Consider the following 18,955-nt stretch of genomic DNA (forward strand, 5'->3'; position numbering starts at 1 on the left):
ACACACACACACACACACACACACACACACACACGCACACCCACGCACACTCACGCACACACACGCACGCACACGCACGCACACGCATGCACACACACGCACCCACACGCACACAGGTATTGCCAGGTAAGTTCACACATACTAGAGGAAATTAAAATATAAAAAATAAGTATGCATTTACGATGTATGTTAGCATGCACACACACACACACACACACACACACACACACACACACACACACACACACACACACACACACACACACACACACACACACACACACACAAAAACACACACACACACACACACACACACACACACACACACACACACACACACACACACACACACACACACACACACACACACACACACACACACACACACACGTATTGCCAGGTAAGATTGCACATACTAGGATTTGCACATACGAGAGGGAAGTAAATTATACAAAATAAGCATGTATTTTTTTCATCTCACCTGTAACGTGCACGTTTTTTTCAAATGAAATGACATATGGTAACACTGTGATCAAGCAAAAAGGACGGCTTTCATGAAAAGAACGATGATACACAATTAACCACTTCACAGGGATAATGCCGTTGTAGAGTTTTTCCGTTGACTTAGTTTCATTGATTGACAAATAATAATCAGGATTTTTTGACGTTAGCCTTATCTTTCCTTTTCTGGACCGGGGTCATAGGCCTTTTTATTCCAAAAATGTTATTAGTTGCAAGCTTTGATTGAAATCCTTTTCGTCCACTACACGTTTCCGTACACGATGACGGGGGAAAGCGGGAAACGTCCACCAATCGGTGAGGGTGAGGGGCGGGTCTTGTGTATTTATGAGCATACTGGACCCTTTTGGTTCGTACGCACATTCTCCATTCGCCACTGTCGCGCAGTCTTTAAGTATACTGCAGCAAGATGTCGAAAGATGTAAGTACTTTTTATTCACAACTTCGCCGGTATGCATATTACAGCTATGTCCGACATGAATTTGTTTTGCTAGTGTGTATAAAAGGAAAAATGTAGTATATCCTAATGGTAAATGGCGCAGTACCGTTTTTTTTCATTATCAAGCCGCCATCTTACAAAAAGTAGGCCGCATGGCCTATTGTTCATTTTTTTTCTTACTGTGAATTAAATGGTCTCTTTTATCAATTGGGTGATTTGGTAACGACGCCGGTATTGCGGCATGGTCCCCGGCCAGCCAGTGTCGTGTGTTTCAAAAAAGATGTCTTATTTAATCTTAAAATTGTATCCAGTAATGGCGGCGCAGCGTCCACCCTCCTCCACCCTCTTGTGTAACGTGTAGGGCCTTGCGACTGAAAACTATTCGTTAGCCTAGCAATAGCAGACTCTTCAGCTTTGTTATGAAGCGACTGAATAAGCGTTTTGTTTTTCTTTTCAGCATGATCAAGGCGCACGGGAACCGGAGCAGCTCCGCAAGCTCTTCATCGGAGGACTGAGTTTTGAGACCACAGACGAGAGCTTGCGAGCCCATTTTGAACAATGGGGTACACTCACCGACTGCGTGGTTAGTATGGTGTTAATGATTAACCTTTTATGCAAGGTCCTCTGTCGCTAATGGGTGATTTTTAATTAATGTGAATGTAATTGTGTTTTCAAGGTGATGAGAGATACTGGCAGCAAAAGGTCCAGGGGATTCGGCTTTGTGACCTACTCCACTGTGGAAGAAGTGGATGCTGGCATGGATGCACGGCCTCATAAGGTTGATGGCAGGATGGTAGAGCCCAAGAGAGCGGTTTCCAGAGAGGTTAATTTAATTTTGATTTGATTTTTTTTACACATTCACTATTGTAGTAAAACGATTTGCTTTTATTCTGTGTTGTGGAACGATGTATTTTCTCACTGTCTTCTTACTTCAGGACTCCAATAAACCCGGTGCCCACGTAACGGTCAAGAAGATTTTCGTTGGCGGCATCAAAGAAGACACAGAGGAAGCACAGCTGCGAGACTACTTCAGTCAGTTTGGAAAGATTGACTTGGTTGAAATTATGACCGACCGCAACACGGGCAAGAGGCGAGGCTTTGCATTCGTTACGTTTGATGACCACGATTCCGTGGACAGGATTGTCAGTAAGTAAATGGCCAACAAATATGATATGTGACTTACTAGTAGTTGCTATATTCATGTTTTATCCGTTATTAAAACATGCATGCTTTGTTTTTATTTGCAGTTCAGAAATACCACACAGTCAACTGCCACAATTGTGAGGTGAGGAAGGCCCTCTCGAAGCAAGAGATGCAGAATACGGGCATGAGTAAGAGGCTTATTTCAGCACTATACATCCATGCGTTATTATCTTTATTTATTATGTCCCAGAACTTCACACTTCTTGTTCACCCTCAGGTCGCCCTGGTAACTTCAACAGAGGCGGTGGCTATGGAGGTAATGATTTTGGCCGCGATGGATACTTCGGTGACCGTGGTATGTGGTGGTAGCGCCACCAAATTTGATAATACTTTTTGAATTTCTTACAATTTTTTTTTTTTGTTGAGACTAAGATTCCAACTATTGTCTTCGAAGGTGGAAGAGGTGGAGGATACGGTGGTGACAATTACAACAATGGCTACGGCGGGGGAGATGGTGATAACCTAGGTTGGCGTCTTTCCCTTAGAACTACTCTATGAATGATGCATGGTTAACCACTCTAATATTAACACAAACAATTCCCCTTAGGCGCTGCTGATGTACTCAATACATCTGTTGCAGGTTACGGAGGTGGTGGATACGGAGGTGGTGGCGGTGGGAACCGTGGCTATGGAGGGGGACAAGGCTATGGCAACCAGGGTGGCGGTGGCGGAGGCGGTTATGGTGGAAACGGCTACGATGGCTACAACAACGGTAATGGAAATGGAAACTACGGCGGTGGTGGTGGAGGTGAGTTCATCATTCTCCTCTCCCCATAATGCAACGGGTTTTCTAAGGCGTTGTCTAATCAACAGATTCCTCTGTAGGTAACTACGGGAGTGGAGGAGGAGGCGGCGGCGGTGGCAGCAGTGGAGGCAACGGCTACAATGATTTTGGCAACTACAACAACCAGTCGTCTAACTACGGCCCCATGAAAGGAACTAACTTTGGAGGTGGAGGCGGTGGTGGCAGTGGAGGAGGAGGAGGTGGAGGACGGAACAGTGGGCCTTATGGTGGTATGTGACTGCATTATCGATTAGACGTGTGCCATTTATGAGCGGTTGGTATTTGATGCTTACTTCAGTTATTCTCTCAGGTGGCTATGGGGGTAGCACTGGCGGAGGCGGTGGCGGCGGATACGGTGGTGGTGGTGGTGGCGGCGGATCTGGCAGACGGTTTTAACATTGACAAGGTAAGGGCTTTTGCTTGACCAAGTAAAATTCACTCTGAAACAAAGTTCATGTTTAAGTAGTGGAGATTATCTATACATGTAGCTCCCAAGTATTAAAAATCTCATCTCTAGTACAAATCTCTGGATGTCAGGTCATTGGAAGTGAAGTTCACAGTTTAACTATGTTGTTCCGTATTGTTCAACAGGACTGAGTACTTAGGAGAGGAGAGCAGAGCAAGCGACAGGGAAGGGCAGGTTGAGATGTACTGCTCAGCCAATGAGATGTACTGCTCAGTGATGTACATTAGGAGAATCATGGAGCTCATTTTTAATCAAAAAAATATGTGTCCAGGATTATTTTTTATGTTTCTGGAAAGGCATTCCAATGGGGTTTATGTAGATTTCTTTTTAAGTATGGTTTTTATTTTTGTGTATCTGCATTTAATCAAGTTGAAATAAAACACCTTTCAGTTTTTTTTAAACCGTTGTCTTGTTAGCCTCTTTGAGGGTTTGGGAGAGGGAGGGAACACTTGTCTCAGTTGGTGAGTTGGCTCTTGGGGAATAAACCATCAGTGTAAGATATGTCCTGGGTGTATGTGGAATTTATGAAAAATTGATCATTGGCAAATGATCTTGCTATAAACCTGCCACACACTTAAGTTGACTGAAGTGGTGCACGATTACAATCAAAAAGCCTCACGGGCATACTGAGGACAGATGTTGGAGGGAAGAAAACATCCGGAGGAGGCTAGCGTACATGCCAGTCTTGAGGCTAGCCATGGAAGCCAGCTGAGGGAGGGGGAAGTAGCAAAACCGACCCCAGGAGCAAAGAAGCAGGGGAGTGAGAACAGTGCTGAGGCTAGCATGCAGCAGCTACCAAAGAGCTTTAAGGCTGTGTAGGTAAGACAAGACTTCTCCACTCCCGTTAGTTTGTTTACATACTGTGTTCTGTAGTTGGTAGCAAGTTACGTGGCAGAGTAATTAAACTTTGAAAACATTTATTTCCTTATAGCGCCTGAGAACTGGCTGTTATCCTTTGCAAATGTTATGCATGCTAAATCCTAATAAATTACAATTTTATAGATAAAAGCCTTCCTCACGCTTGGTATCTCATTTTACAGGGGAATTGGCATTGCGCTGCTGCAACATTGAATGAATGACGGTGGATCAGGCACTTTATTAAGGTTTGTTTAAAGGGCGGTGTAGTAACAATACGAGCACACGACTGACTGTGTTCTAAACTTGTTCCCTGTATGCCACCATAGGTTTCATGGACAGATGGCGTTTGAGGCTGATATGTTTCAACAAATTGCATGGCTGCTGTGCGGTCTTTTTAACTTTTCTAATAAAATATTTTTACAAAACGATGTATTTGTATTTTTAACAAAGTATTTCTCAAGACCAAATGTTTATTGATGTTACAAAATGCATGTGTTAAGCTTGCCAACTACGGAAAATTTAAATGAAATGAGCCAAGTTAATGATATACATTATGAAATTACTCAGCGTTGCTGCCTTCCTTGCATATTTTGCGGCACCAGGTAGACTTTATCATCAGGTGTCTGCTGTAGGCAGTACTCGTCTATCGAATATGGCTGACCGTGTTCATCCTTTAAATAGGTAAACACTTTACTGTAAAGGTCTGTGAGATGGCACTTTACAATAGCAAGGCTGTGTTGAAACTTTATTCTCTGCTGAGCCAGCTGCTCTTGGTGTGCTTGTAGCTGGTCCAGTTCTGCCTCAAGGTGAACTATATTCTCTAGCTTCCTCTTCCTGCAGTTCTGGGCAGCAACCTTGTTCTTCCCTCGCCGTCTTATATCCCTGACCAGAGCCAGCTGAGACTCAGACAGTGTGTGCTGTGTCAAGAGCTCATTGAAGTCGTCGACCGGTAGGTTGATGATCTTTTCCGCAGTAAAGGGGATTTTCAGGGCCAGTGCGCGTCTCTCATCTCTGCTCAGTGGTGCTGGGTGGGTGTGGTTATCTTGTTGCTTCACATGCATGCTTTGATGAGAGCACCCTCTGCTGGACAACTCGGCGCCAACTATCTGGTCGTTCAAAGTATTTCCTTGGTAATGCTGGGGCTTGGGTAGTGGGGTCATAGAGTTGGGTTCATGATTAAAGTAAGGTTGAGAGGGGAGGTAAGAAGACTGGGCTGGGTGAGAATACAAATGATGGTGCAGCTGATGCTCCACAGGGAACCGTGACTGAGGCCTTCTGGTTTGTAGACCATGACTCTCTCCATTGCTATACGTGATGCGTGCATCTGCGTTTGGGTATGATGTGGAGGCAATCTGGGCATCATCTGGGGAGGTTAGGGGAGGACTAGAACCCAAAGACAGGCCAGAGTCGGACTCAAGGTCATCCACAGAGCTATGATGCATGTTTGATCTGTGAGTAGTCCATGGCATATTTGTTCTGTTAGTGATACAGCCCATTTTCATCTGCTCTTTCCCTTCCAAATGATGGGTTGAAGCAGAGGAAGGCAGCATCCTGGGGCTGGGATGAGTAACATTGAGAGCAAACATTGCCTCGGCAGTGGAGCCCAGATGATGGCATGCTTGCCTCACCTCTGAGTAGGGTTCCTCATATTGAGCAGTGTTGGGTTCACATGCGGCAGAACGGGACTGGGTCATGCTGTAGTCCCCTATCGGGGCCAGGGGAACGACAGAATTGTACGGTGATGGTTCATAGGAGCTCTCAGCTGGGACATTGAACTCCTGTAAAGAAAGGTATATGTAAATAGTTTGACTTTAGTAACTAACTTCATAAAAAAAAAAAATTGTACTGGCATGGCAACACATACAAATATTTAATGTACATGAAACATAAAAAAAAAAAAGTGTTTTGTTCAGGGTAATTGTAGATCAGTATTGTTATTCTTCTGAATTAAAAGGCACCTGCCCCGCCATAGCACATCCCTCAGTGCAGCAGCCACCCAAAGCTTCTTCACTTCTTTCTTATGTATGATCAGGTTTCACATGGAAACAGATGGCCATTGTGCCATCGTTGGTTTTATGGGTAGCAGGTAGTGCTGCTACTAACCTACAGTTCTACAGCCTTCCTACCATCACTCAATCATTCGTTATTACCCATATGACTGCGGTCAACAATCATCAAGCAAAAATTGTATACCCTATGATTAAAAATCTGTTGTCCAATAATGTAATGTGTGATATGTGATTATGAATAAAATATTAGTTGTAATAAATGTATGAGCAAATGTAATTATGACTTAAGAACGTATTATTAAAATACAGCTTTTTATTTGCATCCTATAGAGACATTAATACACAATGTTACTATGGTAATATTAGTTAAAACGTCATTAAAATAACAAAAACACTTTCTAATGCAGCCATAGGGTGAAACTTAGCATTCAGGATATATCTTTAATGTAAGTGTGAACATAGACAATAAGCTGATCTCCAAAGCACTCGTTTCGTCATGGCCTTCTTTTATGATGTCATCCAAGCATCAAATGGCAACAGAGCATATTTTACCTGTAGATCCGTGATGGTCATCAGCTCCTGCCAGGCCAAATCCATGTCCTGGCCCATGTCTTCTGCAATCCCATGAGGCCGCCCTCCCTGGAAGCTGGAGGTCATGGATGCGCTCCCGTACCGTCTCCCCGGGGCCCCCGAAGACTTTGCATATTGACAAAAAAGTGTTTACATTCAAACAAAAAGTACATCTCTGCAAGGGTTTCTCGTGCAATGGCTTTGAACCAGACTCACCTCACAAGTTCTCCTTAGTGGGAGAACATAGTTGGCTGTTGAACACATTCACAACGCTTTTTAACAGAGAGTCACCCTGGAGAAAATGAAAGGTATAAAGTGATGAATAGTGAGGTTATACTGTATAAATATTAAACACACATTTCTCTTAAACCATAAGCCCAATGCACGTTTAATGTTACTTTACAACCACTGAGTTGGAAGTGATCACATTTACACACGTGAGCACTGCAGTTTCGTTGAGTCGGCTCCTCCCATCAGCTGAAGTTCAGCAAGGCTCGGGCCTGATAAGACAATCTGCTGGGTGACAGTAGACTCTAGAAACCCAGAGTACGAGGTTTGGAGCTCAGCAGTAATTTGTCTTCTTATTCTCAATTGCACCAGGGGTTTTCTTATTGAAATTATATGTCTCAGATTGTCAGCCAAGGACCTTGGTTCATCCATTTTTTTCAGTATTACCATGATTACTATCTAGGTTTTGGATTGCAAAAGGTAGATGTGCCTCTGAGACAAGCTAATTTAAGCCCTTACATTTAATAGTAAACTAACTTTAATGTGTTTACGCCAGGATGTGGGAATAATGTCCCTGCCATAGGAATTCCATTAATAAAATGAGATTACTGTACGGTTAAACTCCAGCCACCATTAATCTCTCTGAAAATGTAATATAGTATAGTTATTACAAAGTTGATTAATTTGTATAACTAAGGATAGTAATAACTTTTATTATTTAATAAGAATAATTAATACAAATGTACAAAGACACTGTCTATTTAGGCTTAGACTTACTTTACTGATACATATAAGCCTACAATATAGGGTCATGTCTTATATATTTTAAAGAGTACATTAACATTTGGGTTGAGTTAAGTGTGTGTATTTGGTAATAACACAATGGGCAATAATAGGTCAATATCTATAGTCTATATTTATATTATAACTCTTGATATGTCATGTCAATTTCTTCTACTGCCCATAATACGTACAATTTCTCTTGGTAAACCAGAATTGTTTGAGCATTAGCTGAATTTCCTATACATTTTACAATGATGGAACATTGATGGAATTAGATCATACTTGTAGTAGTGAACTGGTTTAAACTGTGTTTACGTTCATTTACATGAGACCTTGTATTGAGAGTTTGTAGTTGTTAAGTAAAATGACATACCTGTATGACATAACCTGCCTTCAACAGGTGAAATGGACGGAGAGTGGTGGTTCAGCTGTGAAACATAATCCTTGTAAATTAGAACTGAATGTCACTTTTCTTGGGTGTATCTTTTGTCGATGATCCCGTTCTTATATAAAAGCTGTTTGCTCTTACTTGCTATCCTATTCACTCTGTCTGTCTTAACCCTGCACAGCTACAGATACAGCCACTGGCATAAATGGGATGGGCCTACAAGAACCACGCAAACTTCCTGTAAAGTACCCACACCGCTCTTAGTAGTAAACTTATCCCTGAACCCCAAAATTTCCCGTTTCCCCACATGACAAACCACAAACCAACAGTCTGGCATTCAAAATAACAATCAGTCTGAAGTATTACCAAAAAAGGTAGCCATTTACAAACTGCTAGAAACTTGACATAGCATACAGTTAACTTAAATAATTATTATTTTGGATGATGACTTGTATTCCATATCTCATTAACATTACGCTAACAATGGTTATATCTGTCATCTGCAGACTAAACAAGAACAATGATGGCACAAATGAATGGTGTATGAAATGTTTGATGCAGAGCACCTGGAACTAGAATGTATCTTGCAGAGATAGCCCTGTCCTAGCGGGGGTGGGTCGTAGGCTGGATTGAGACTTAGTTTAGGAGAGAAAGAATGTACACCTCCAGCAGGTAAGAAAGACTACATTGTTCCTATATCTGGCAAAGCAACCGCCAAGGGAGAGAGAGGAGCAGGGGGAGAATGGAAAGGAGCGTGTCTTACATAGCAAGTGACCATTAAAATCCTTAACAAAAAATCCCTTCATGGACCTGATCTGAATCTTTGTGAGCCGCAAGTGCAGACAAAGGCAATGTGTTGGGTAAAACTAGCATTTTGTTGGATGATTAAAGTGGAAATAGTGTTCGCTAATCACTCAATGAAGAATCACAAGACAATTAAAATAGGATTATTTGAAGGCCATCTATTGGACATTAGAATGTCAGATACTATAATAAACAAGATTAGTTACTATTTAATATAACTGGTTGAACATTACATTTCTTTGGGTAATCCTCAAAGTTATACATTACATTATCCTCTATTAGGTTTTTTCCGCCAGAAATCTTCCTAAATCATGGAAAAATATATGTCTGGCCAGAATGTGGCAAAAACAATAGTAGTGATATCATTAATAAACTGAAGAAAAGTTTAATGGAGCCATAAATATCAATTGAATGTTGCCGTCGGTTGTTATCAACTTGAAACAACCAAACAGAAAACATCTGAACATCGAAAAAGTGCTCGTGGCACAATTTGGGTTTAGGCCCACAGTACATATTAGTTAATATAATCATCAAATGCATTCACACGTCATAACATGACATTTTGTCATATTGCCCAGCCAAATTGAATAGAATCAAGTTTTTTTTGTGCGTGTTGTTGTTCTACGTTGGAAAGAGTAGGTGGCTGACAGAATCAAGAAAGGTGGATATCTACCAGGAATCAGAGAAGGGACTTCCCAACTGCAGCTCCTTGCACCCAGCCCCCTACCCACCGCCTAAGCCTGCCAAAGAGCAGCCTGTTATTACTTCAACCACAGTGGTTTTGAATCTGGACACTGCTCCCCGCCCTATCCCCTGTTTGTGTTTGTTTGCTTCAATTAGGTCTTTGACATCTCTTCTCCTCCTTGCTCCTATGGGCCTGCCCTGGCATCAAAAGGATCCTCCATGCATTATCCTATAAATTCTGTGCCACACATAGCTGTCATGTCCGTCTCATCTCCAGAAGTAGGATAGAACCTTAAATGTCCTAAATGAGTTCATTTTTGTTTGAATCAGGCATTGTTGCTTTTTTTGTTTGGAGCTTGCATTCGCTGTGTTCAAATTAAGATGATATAATTAGGAAGCTTATCGTTTCTTCTCTCAATTGGTGTGGTCTTTACATTTCTGGCATTTAACATGGAGGTATGTGGCAACTGAGGTCTTGTTTTAGCAAACCAAAATCTGCTGTGTGAGACATTAGTGGAAAAACGGCCTCACCGCTGAACAAAAATGAGTGTATTCCTCTGGTTGTGGCATCAGGAAGGGGATATTTTAAGAATCAGCTGCTGGGAAAAATGCTGGGAAAGAGTTAGTGATCACGTGTTATTCTTCCTTTATTCAGAATATTGACTAAACTAATGCTTGATGAGGTATGAGGCTTTATTTGAACAAAGATTGTGTGTCAAACATACTTCTGATTATTACTTAAAACGAAAATATATATCTTAAATCACCATAATGAAGATCATCATTGACTTCATGTCCTGATAACTGTAGGGTGGCACAATATGTATGCTTAATTATAAACATGGGAAAAGTAATTAATGAAATAATTCTTATATTTTTTGTTTCTTACTTACCTAATTTTTTTTTTTTCTATTTTTCTGTCTCGCAAGAAGCTTGAAAAATACCAAATGGGGAACCTGGATCTGCATGATCATTCTGAATTTCTTCATAGGACTTTACAAAGATTTACAGATATAGATATGCACGACAATGTCGCAATAACTGTATGCATTTCAAAATAATAAAAGATATTTTTGACTGATATATGATATGTTTCCACAGACCAACCAACAAACAAGCCTCACAGACAATACATTAGTATTGTGCTCTTGTTGAACGACGGACTCAATGGCAATCCACACAATGACAGCAAAATGGCCAAACATGTATCATAAATTTTTCCTCATGTGGGGATAGTGAGCATGTGTAGAAGAATATATTAAAATGGTACACCCCACATGTACAACATTGGTTTTGGGGTCAGCGGCCTCAACGGGGAGGATGGCAGCGTGAAAGGAGGATGTTCGGTGGAGGAAGTCTTGCTGGGTGCTGATAAAGCCAATGGAGGATCTAATGAAGAGAGCCTCTAACTGCTGTGGTTTCTGCATTTCTTGCTGTTGCATTGGGCCACACTGTTTGCTACAGCTGTTAGTACATATGCGGACTAGGGTCATATCAATGTTTTAATGGGGGGGGGGGGAAATTGCATAAAAATGATTTCATGTGCTTAAATTAAAATGGAGCAAAAAATATTATTCAACAAATCGCAATTGATTTTATACTTAGTTATTCAATTGATAAGCACTTTGCATGTTTGTATATGAGAACATACTGGACAGGTTATTAAGACTATTGGCCACTGCTCGGCATCCACTGTATTTGCTTAATTGTATTTGCTTGTCTTATTTCAGTCTTTTATTCGAGAAACAGCTGGAATGATGATCTTGCTTGTAACTAAATTGAGGCGCCTGAACCTTTCAAAACTATAATGTTCTCTCCGATTTTTCTAGTGACTAGTGAGGTTACCAAAGAACTAAAGAACTTGTTCTTGGAAAAATGTATACTCGGTATTGTCTATTTTAACCCCAAACTGTACAGCTGTGAGGGCAGGACCTCGTTCGCAAGCGTTCTCCTGTAACGGCGGAACGCGTGGGAGGGATGCTCCAGAAGAGCGTTATGAACGAGAGGCGGGACTTCCGGTTACAACTGGGTATAGTGGCGAGAGCCTAGAGAGAGCGGGCGAGACTTCTTATAGAAGGATATTCGTTTCGTTTCCCTTACATGTTGCAGATAAATTGCTTGATCAGACAATTTATTTTTTTCTATCCTAGTAGCTATTTTTCTTGTTGAAATGGTTTAATTATTCTTGGGTCGGGGACTGTCGACAAGGAAGTTAAAGACCGGAAATGGCGTTAGACGGGGATTACGCATGGACCTATTATAGAAGGGATAACGCTACAATGTATGTGTCAGCCCACTTCTGCTTCCCGGACGAGCCGACCAATAGGAGAGCTGCGTTTGGAACACGTATCAAGCACAGACAGTTAGCCTTCTAGCTCCCAGCTGTTTGTTGACTCGGATCATCATGGATTCTCTCATTCTGGTAAATAAAATAGTTGCATTTTAGACGGCTATATGTGATATGCGCTTGAACGTCACTGTTTCCTACACGGATATGGATTCCCAAACTGTGGGGTCCACGGTACCGGATGTTTAAAGCTACAGTAGGGGGGCTAACCTAGCTAGCTTAGTACATTCTTAAACTCACTGTCAAATCTATTATTCTTATCGTAGTGATGACAGGTACGTGCTTCTTCTCCGGGTTAACTATCTCCCTTCTTAGTTTTGATTGCATGGCACTGGTAGCACTGGTTCTGAGTTTAATGTTGTCAACGGGTTGACATTAAAGTGTATGGGAGTTATATAAAACAATGCAATGTCCCATTACAGTGGGAGTCCCTTTACAATGGGACATTACATTGTCTGAATCAGAATTTATTTGATTACATCTTATTGTACAAAAACACAAGAGTAAAAGGCTTGGTTCCTCAACAGACACATAGCAGCAATGATACAAGATAAACTAAATTAAGATAAATAAAAATACATTGTTTTATATTTTACGAACCAAGCAACAGCCAACGTTGGCGGTTGGGTTTCGCTTTACTTTTGTATGGATTTATAAGAAGCCATTAATTTACATGCCGTCCACCCGCAGGAGCCTTCCCTGTACACTGTCAAGGCCGTCCTCATCCTAGACAACGACGGAGACAGGTTGTATGCCAAGGTAGGCTGTAGGAAAGAAAACTATGGAACAATTGTGTTTCTCTATTAGTCGTTATGAACTATTTTGCAAGTTACCATAGTCGTTTTTGTTATAAACTGTATCTTAATGTGTTCTGATTACAGTATTATGATGACACATATCCCACTGTGAAGGAGCAGAAAGCATTTGAAAAAAATATTTTCAACAAAACACACCGGACTGACAGTAAGAGGAAGCATAACAATTCTTTAATTAAAACTTATTTACTTAGTGTTAAGTCTTGTTTTTTATTTACTTTCCTTCTTTAAGGTGAAATTGCATTGCTTGAGGGTCTCACAGTTGTTTACAAGAGCAACATAGACCTCTTCTTCTATGTGATTGGCAGCTCGCATGAAAACGAGGTAAGATGTTCAGCTCTGCAGGTCCGGACATACACACAATAGCTGAACAGTAGGTCTATACTTTTGGTAACATTATTTTGTGTTTTGAATCTTAAGCCGTTTAAAGCAATGCGCTGATGTACACATGGGGATATTCCGTCAGTGTTTAATAAATAAGCGATATTATTTATCCAATATCCAATATTGTATATCCTTCTTTCACATGACAATGATCATTTCTTAATATTAACTGTTTCAAGATTAATTCAACACAGCAGAAACCATCAGTCAATGCCATCGGGGAATGGCATTTGCAGATTATAGACAGATGGCAGACAACAAGGCGAATATCGGCCGATAATGATATACGACCGATATATCGGTGCATGCCTGATAATATTGTATTGGAGTAATGGCATCCGGATGTGAATGATTTCTTATTCTCATTATTTGTATTCTCTCCAGCTTATGTTGATGGCGGTGTTAAACTGCCTGTTTGATTCCCTTAGCCAGATGTTGAGGTGAGTTGTCTTACCTTAACAGGGAACTTTTGGATTTTTCAACCTGGACCCTCTAAATTAATCATATTGGTTTTTAGGGACTCACATTAGTCCCTTAAAGCCCAAATTATCGGTTTTCCTTTGATGTTTACTATTGTGCTCTCCAAATCTACAATTTTTTAATTGTTTAAAATGTTGATCATGCTATAAACCGTTTTTTTTTGGGACAAATTGCAGGAAGAACGTTGAGAGGAGGGCATTGTTGGAGAATATGGAGGGACTTTTCCTGGCTGTGGATGAAATTGTGGATGGGGGGTAAGTTATTTATTTATTTATTTATTTATTCATTTATTTATATTAGGGTTGGCCAAGTTTTAAAGTTTTAATCGCATAGTATGGAGAGTTAACTCACGATTAATTGCACTTTTAAAATTATATTTCAAATCCACTCCAATTTAAACTAAAGGAGATTATCAAATGGAATGACATATTATCATTCATTCCAAATGTACTTAATAAGCAAAAACTAGGCCAAGTGATCTTTAGGGAGTTTTATTGGCTCACTCATCTTGGGTTGAATATGAAACTTATGGAACACCACAGATTTCGGAATTTTAACCAGGCAGTTAATAAGTTCAATTGTATACCAACAGTTAAGTGCAGTTAAATTCAAATAAGTAGCGCCACAGATTTGGGAATTGTAATCAGGCAGTCACTTACTGCATGTCTAATTGATTGTAAAGTAAGTGGAAGTAAAATCAAAAATGATTTCTGATATGAATCAGTGCGTTTACATGCAGTCATTATCGGATAAAGAAACAAATAAGACAAATAAATGCATGTAAACACCTTTACCCGATCTACTTTGGGCCAAAATCGGTACATGAACGGACAAACGAGATCGGATAAGAACACCTAGATAACTCGATCATAGTCCGGTTTCTACCTGCATGTAAACCCGCGTCGGATTTCACGTTCTGCGCATGCTCGAGATCTTGCGCCCGGGGGACGTGTTGTTGTCGCCATAGACATATAAACAATTCTTATTTCTTTATAAATATTTATTTATATGTTTATGGTTGTCGTTGTCGGAAAACGAGAAACGGCGATTTATTTAAAAAGGTGACGCAGAAGATGGAGGATGCCGGTGTTCACCCCCTATAAAGTGAAACCCTCTATCATCAACATGCATTCAGTACACACTACGCTTCGATTTCACCCAAGGCTGAATTAAATTAGTAGCTGAAATAGTACATGTTTTCCTAAACGTTGGTCATCAACAAGGTTGTAAAGTAGTAAGTTCAGGCACATCTGTCAAAATAAAAGTTTTTTCTTCTGACATGTATACGATATTTATTCATTCATTGTACCGCGACTGAACTGACGGGGATATTCTCTGATATTATGAATCTAAAAGACTGCGTCGGGTTCTCAAACTTTCTGGTACTCTCGGCCATTGTGGAGAAGGTATTGGGGGGGGAAAGGAATTTTGCCTTTGACTCTGAAGTCAAGACTGAAACGCTACATGGAGGAGAAAGGGATTGTTGCCGTATGAGAGGTCAGAAAATGGAGCGTCAGAGAAATTTTTTCTCAGACGCTCCATTCTTCCGACCCCTCGGTCGTATGCAGACTCCTCCAGCTGGACTCCTCCCGCTGCTCCGCTGCCGGAGGAGTCCGCAAACGACCGAGAGGTCGGAACAATGGAGCGTCGGAGAAATCGCATGGACCCGAAGTGAACTGACAGCTGTCTACTGAAAACATCTTTCTCGAATCCCGCCTGTGTTTGTTGTTGCTGGGACGTAGAGGTCAACAGGAAGTGGCTCTATAACCACTTGTTGAAAGGGCTACAGCGCCACCTAGGGTAGCGGATTCAGCCATGCTCCGGCCATTATCCGATCTTGTACGTGTACAAGAAGTCCATGTACGTTCGGATAATTGACACGGTCCGTTCGAGTAGCGGAATCGGTATAAGGCTTAATCCGATCCAGCTGTCCCATGTAAAGGGTTGACATTCTGTGGGCAAACCTTAAAAGAAAAGTGTGTTAATGCGTCAATTTGTATTATAGATCCCATGGCATGAAAATCTCACTTTATGAGGTTTTCTAAAATTAATATGAGTTCCCCTAGCCTGCCTTTCGACCCCCAGTGGCTAAAACTTGCGTTTGGTGCAAAACGAGCACTAGGTATCCTGCTCACCTCTGGGAAAAAATGGAAGCTCAAGCGTGCTGATTTGGAATGTGGCCCCATATGTCGTCATAAGGGGCCAAGTTACCTCCCCTTTCTCTGCCTTCCCCGCCCAGAGAACATGGCCCGCCAATGAGACAATGAGCTACGACTGTGCAAGCGCCACGTATGTGTGTGTGTGTGAGATTACACACATTGTAGCGCAAGTGTTATACACTTCTTTGTTATTTGGATAACCGTTCAGCTGTTAGTGTTATGGCGCATAATATGTCGGTTCTTTGACGTCTCTGGTATTTCCAAAACCAGACCGTAGTTGGGGTTATTTCAGCCATGGTTGAGAAGGAATTGGGGGGAAAGGAACTTTGGTTTTGACTCCCTGAAGTACATGAACCACGAGGCACCACTGCCGCGAAGTGCAGCCGGCAGCGGGCAGCCGGCAGCGGGCAGCCGGCAGCGGGCAGCCGGCAGCGGGCAGCCGGCATGGGCAGCGCGTGCTTCAGTCTACTTCAGGTTGATGTGGTAGTGGAAGAATCGGAGACGCCAGAGAACCGGACGCTGTCGTTTGTGATTCATAATATCGTCTCTAAATTTTGGCCATGATAATATGTATTATATGATATCAATATCATATTATTTAGATATAGAGCTCCAGGACTGTAGCGCAAGTGTTGTACACTTCCTTGTTATTTGGATAACCGTTCTGCTGTTGGTGTTATGGCAATACCACGTCAGACTTTCACACGGCCAAATGTCTTGTGCGCCTCGCCATTGCAATACATCCACTGTAAACAGAGCGCATGGTACCGTGGCTGCAAGCTGCTCAGGGCCACACCCCCACCCTCCTCCTTGAGCCGCCTCTCTCCTCCTCATTTTGCATTAAAGCTACAGACACAGAAACGGCGCGTTTGGGGAAAGCTCAATGTGCAACTGGCTCGTAGTCGCTGTAATTCTGCACCAAGGCTGAGTTTCGGGAACGTTAGGGCCCCACTAATAACTATATTAAAGTATCATGCCATGGGACCTTTAATTGCGTTAAAACAAGATTGCGTTAACTTGCCCAGCCTATACACACACACACACACACACACACACACACACACACACACACACACACACACACACACACACACACACACACACACACACACACACACACACACACACACACACACACACACACACACACACACACACACACTGTTACTAGGCTTCACATGAGTTAGCTGTGCTAGACAACCTAATCTCATCTGTCCTTTTGAAGGTAGCTCCTAAACTAGCATGTGTCCTCTCATTGCGGCCAACAGGGTGATCTTGGAGAGCGACCCTCAGCAAGTTGTTCACCGTGTGGCCCTCAGGGTAAGCGCTCCATATTATTACCATGCTCAATCTTGTATAATGTTGTAGCAAACTATCTTGTATCAAATGTATTTTGACTCGCGCACACACGTAGTAAAGAAAAAAAAATGTATTCCAACGAGTTGTAGATGTCCTACCAGAACAAGGTAAAACCATCTTTTCCCTGCTTTAGGGTGATGACGTGCCTTTGACAGAGCAGACCGTCACTCAGGTAAGAAACTTCCCAGTTGTGGTTTAAGTGTGAATTGTCTTTTTTAATCCGTCGGTGCACTTCTCGCAGTATCGCCAGTTAAAGCTATTGTCTCAATAACCTCTGTTGGAACCCTGCATCGCAATCTACTCTGCCTGTGTGCATGATTCCGAATGATTCTCGTTTGTGAGGTTTGCCATCAGCAGTGATGCATGCGTGTGAGTTCTGGTTCTCCTTCTGTACGTGTGTGCTGCTGATTAATGTCCCATTTAAGCGGGCAGTCTACCGCACAGCCTCATCTGGCCCTGATTTATGGCTGCTCCTCGTCCCCCTGCTTTATGGTTATGGTTTTTCTTTTATTCAGCAAATTAAGATGATTAATTAAATCTGGAAATTTCCTCTGCGTGAACATCACTCTTTATCGCCCCTCATTGTTCATCTGTAAAGCGTTAATTATATTTATCAATATTGTTTTAAATGACCTTTTTAAATGCATGCGGTAGTTTCTTCTTGCAGAAAGTTTCTTCAAACAGTTTTTGGACTAAATGGGTACATTTTTATGGGTAAATATTTTCAGTGTTTTTATATTTCTGTCATTTTATTTAACTTAAGACATTTTTGTTCCCCTCACAGGTTCTGCAGTCTGCCAAAGAACAGATCAAATGGTCCCTTCTACGATAGAAGCGCTCCTTCCCACCGTCGTGGACCTGCTCCATGCTCTTCCTCTGCTCTGATCTCCTCTCCTCTCCTCCAATCGAAGCTGTGAAGAGGCCGGCGCCCCATCCAGTTGCACTCCAAGGAATCCCTCAGTCCCATTTCAACACAGGCTTCTCTTGTCTGTCGTCACCACAACGTTGAAGTTGTGGTGAACATTCCAACTGTTTGGTGTTGTTTTTCCTCAGTGCAGGGCATCGTCATGTTAAGATGATGTACTGTAGAGTGTCCTGTGATAACATTCCACTATTTTGTTGATATTCAAAAACAAGGTTGTATTGATTAGAACGCCGTCTTTTTTCTCCCTGATTCAAATGGGTCATTTAAGACATTGATGATTTTGTTAATTCTGCTATAGCAAATGCTCTGATGAAAAGTGCACCAAGTACTGTATGTATACACATGGAGAAGGTAAAGGCTGGTGTAAACCTGGGCCCATCCTCATCAGTTTCTTATAATAAATACACTTTCTTGACTTAAGGCTGGAGTAATTTGCACATCCTGTTTCTCCTATTTTCGATTGCTCCTGGCCTAAATAGTTTACAAGAACACATCATGCGATTGCTGTGTTTCAATAATAAGCGATTCAGTAATTGTTGGCCTCTTGACCCGTGTCCCAAGCGACGTAGCAACACGTCGCAAGTTCTAAAGCCAAGTCTTGTCTCCTCTTCCCAGATTTGCTCTCCTATACCATGCCTTGGGCTCTGTCCCTGCGAGACTGCGGCCAGTATCCAGGGCCAACTAGAACAAGGGCGCCATCTCCTGGTAGAGGCAGGGCGGCGCCAACAGACCCCTTGTAGCCATCCGTTTC

At 41.9% G+C, this 18,955-nt stretch overlaps 3 protein-coding genes across 20 annotated transcripts; 2 read left to right on the forward strand and 1 right to left on the reverse strand.

The window, feature by feature from the left end:
* Positions 1 to 810: 810 nt before the first annotated feature.
* hnrnpa1b (heterogeneous nuclear ribonucleoprotein A1b) lies at positions 811 to 4,697 on the forward strand. 17 transcript variants are annotated; one of them, XR_003976224.1, is made up of 12 exons: positions 811 to 940; positions 1,416 to 1,541; positions 1,635 to 1,781; positions 1,894 to 2,104; positions 2,206 to 2,289; positions 2,379 to 2,456; positions 2,556 to 2,627; positions 2,709 to 2,909; positions 2,975 to 3,175; positions 3,256 to 3,351; positions 4,452 to 4,514; positions 4,596 to 4,697. XR_003976224.1 is itself a non-coding variant. In XM_030352295.1 (11 exons), exons 1-10 carry the CDS (start codon positions 929 to 931, stop codon positions 3,339 to 3,341), a joined length of 1,218 nt encoding a protein of 405 aa, XP_030208155.1. In that variant the 5' UTR covers positions 811 to 928; the 3' UTR covers positions 3,342 to 3,351; positions 4,452 to 4,697. The 17 variants fall into 17 exon arrangements, 16 of the variants coding, with proteins under 16 accessions (XP_030208155.1, XP_030208177.1, XP_030208146.1 ...); XM_030352295.1 differs by having other exon boundaries at positions 4,452 to 4,697; XM_030352317.1 differs by having other exon boundaries at positions 2,987 to 3,175; positions 4,452 to 4,697.
* On the reverse strand, positions 4,493 to 8,432 carry nfe2 (nuclear factor, erythroid 2). 2 transcript variants are annotated; one of them, XM_030352274.1, is made up of 5 exons: positions 8,233 to 8,427; positions 7,286 to 7,381; positions 7,065 to 7,140; positions 6,831 to 6,974; positions 4,493 to 6,047 (listed from the first exon to the last, which is right to left on the reverse strand). In XM_030352274.1, exons 3-5 carry the CDS (start codon positions 7,110 to 7,112, stop codon positions 4,833 to 4,835), a joined length of 1,407 nt encoding a protein of 468 aa, XP_030208134.1. In that variant the 5' UTR covers positions 7,113 to 7,140; positions 7,286 to 7,381; positions 8,233 to 8,427; the 3' UTR covers positions 4,493 to 4,832. The 2 variants fall into 2 exon arrangements, with proteins under 2 accessions (XP_030208134.1, XP_030208124.1); XM_030352264.1 differs by lacking the exon at positions 7,286 to 7,381 and having other exon boundaries at positions 8,233 to 8,432.
* Positions 8,433 to 12,002: 3,570 nt separating this feature from the next.
* On the forward strand, positions 12,003 to 18,624 carry copz1 (COPI coat complex subunit zeta 1). Its single transcript, XM_030352418.1, has 9 exons — positions 12,003 to 12,157; positions 12,773 to 12,841; positions 12,964 to 13,045; positions 13,130 to 13,221; positions 13,666 to 13,721; positions 13,938 to 14,015; positions 17,189 to 17,240; positions 17,413 to 17,451; positions 18,064 to 18,624. Exons 1-9 carry the CDS (start codon positions 12,140 to 12,142, stop codon positions 18,109 to 18,111), a joined length of 534 nt encoding a protein of 177 aa, XP_030208278.1. The 5' UTR covers positions 12,003 to 12,139; the 3' UTR covers positions 18,112 to 18,624.
* The last annotated feature ends 331 nt before the right edge of the window (positions 18,625 to 18,955 follow it).

This window comes from Gadus morhua, chromosome 1 (genome assembly GCF_902167405.1).
Source record: "Gadus morhua chromosome 1, gadMor3.0, whole genome shotgun sequence".
Taxonomy (NCBI): Eukaryota; Metazoa; Chordata; class Actinopteri; order Gadiformes; family Gadidae; genus Gadus; species Gadus morhua.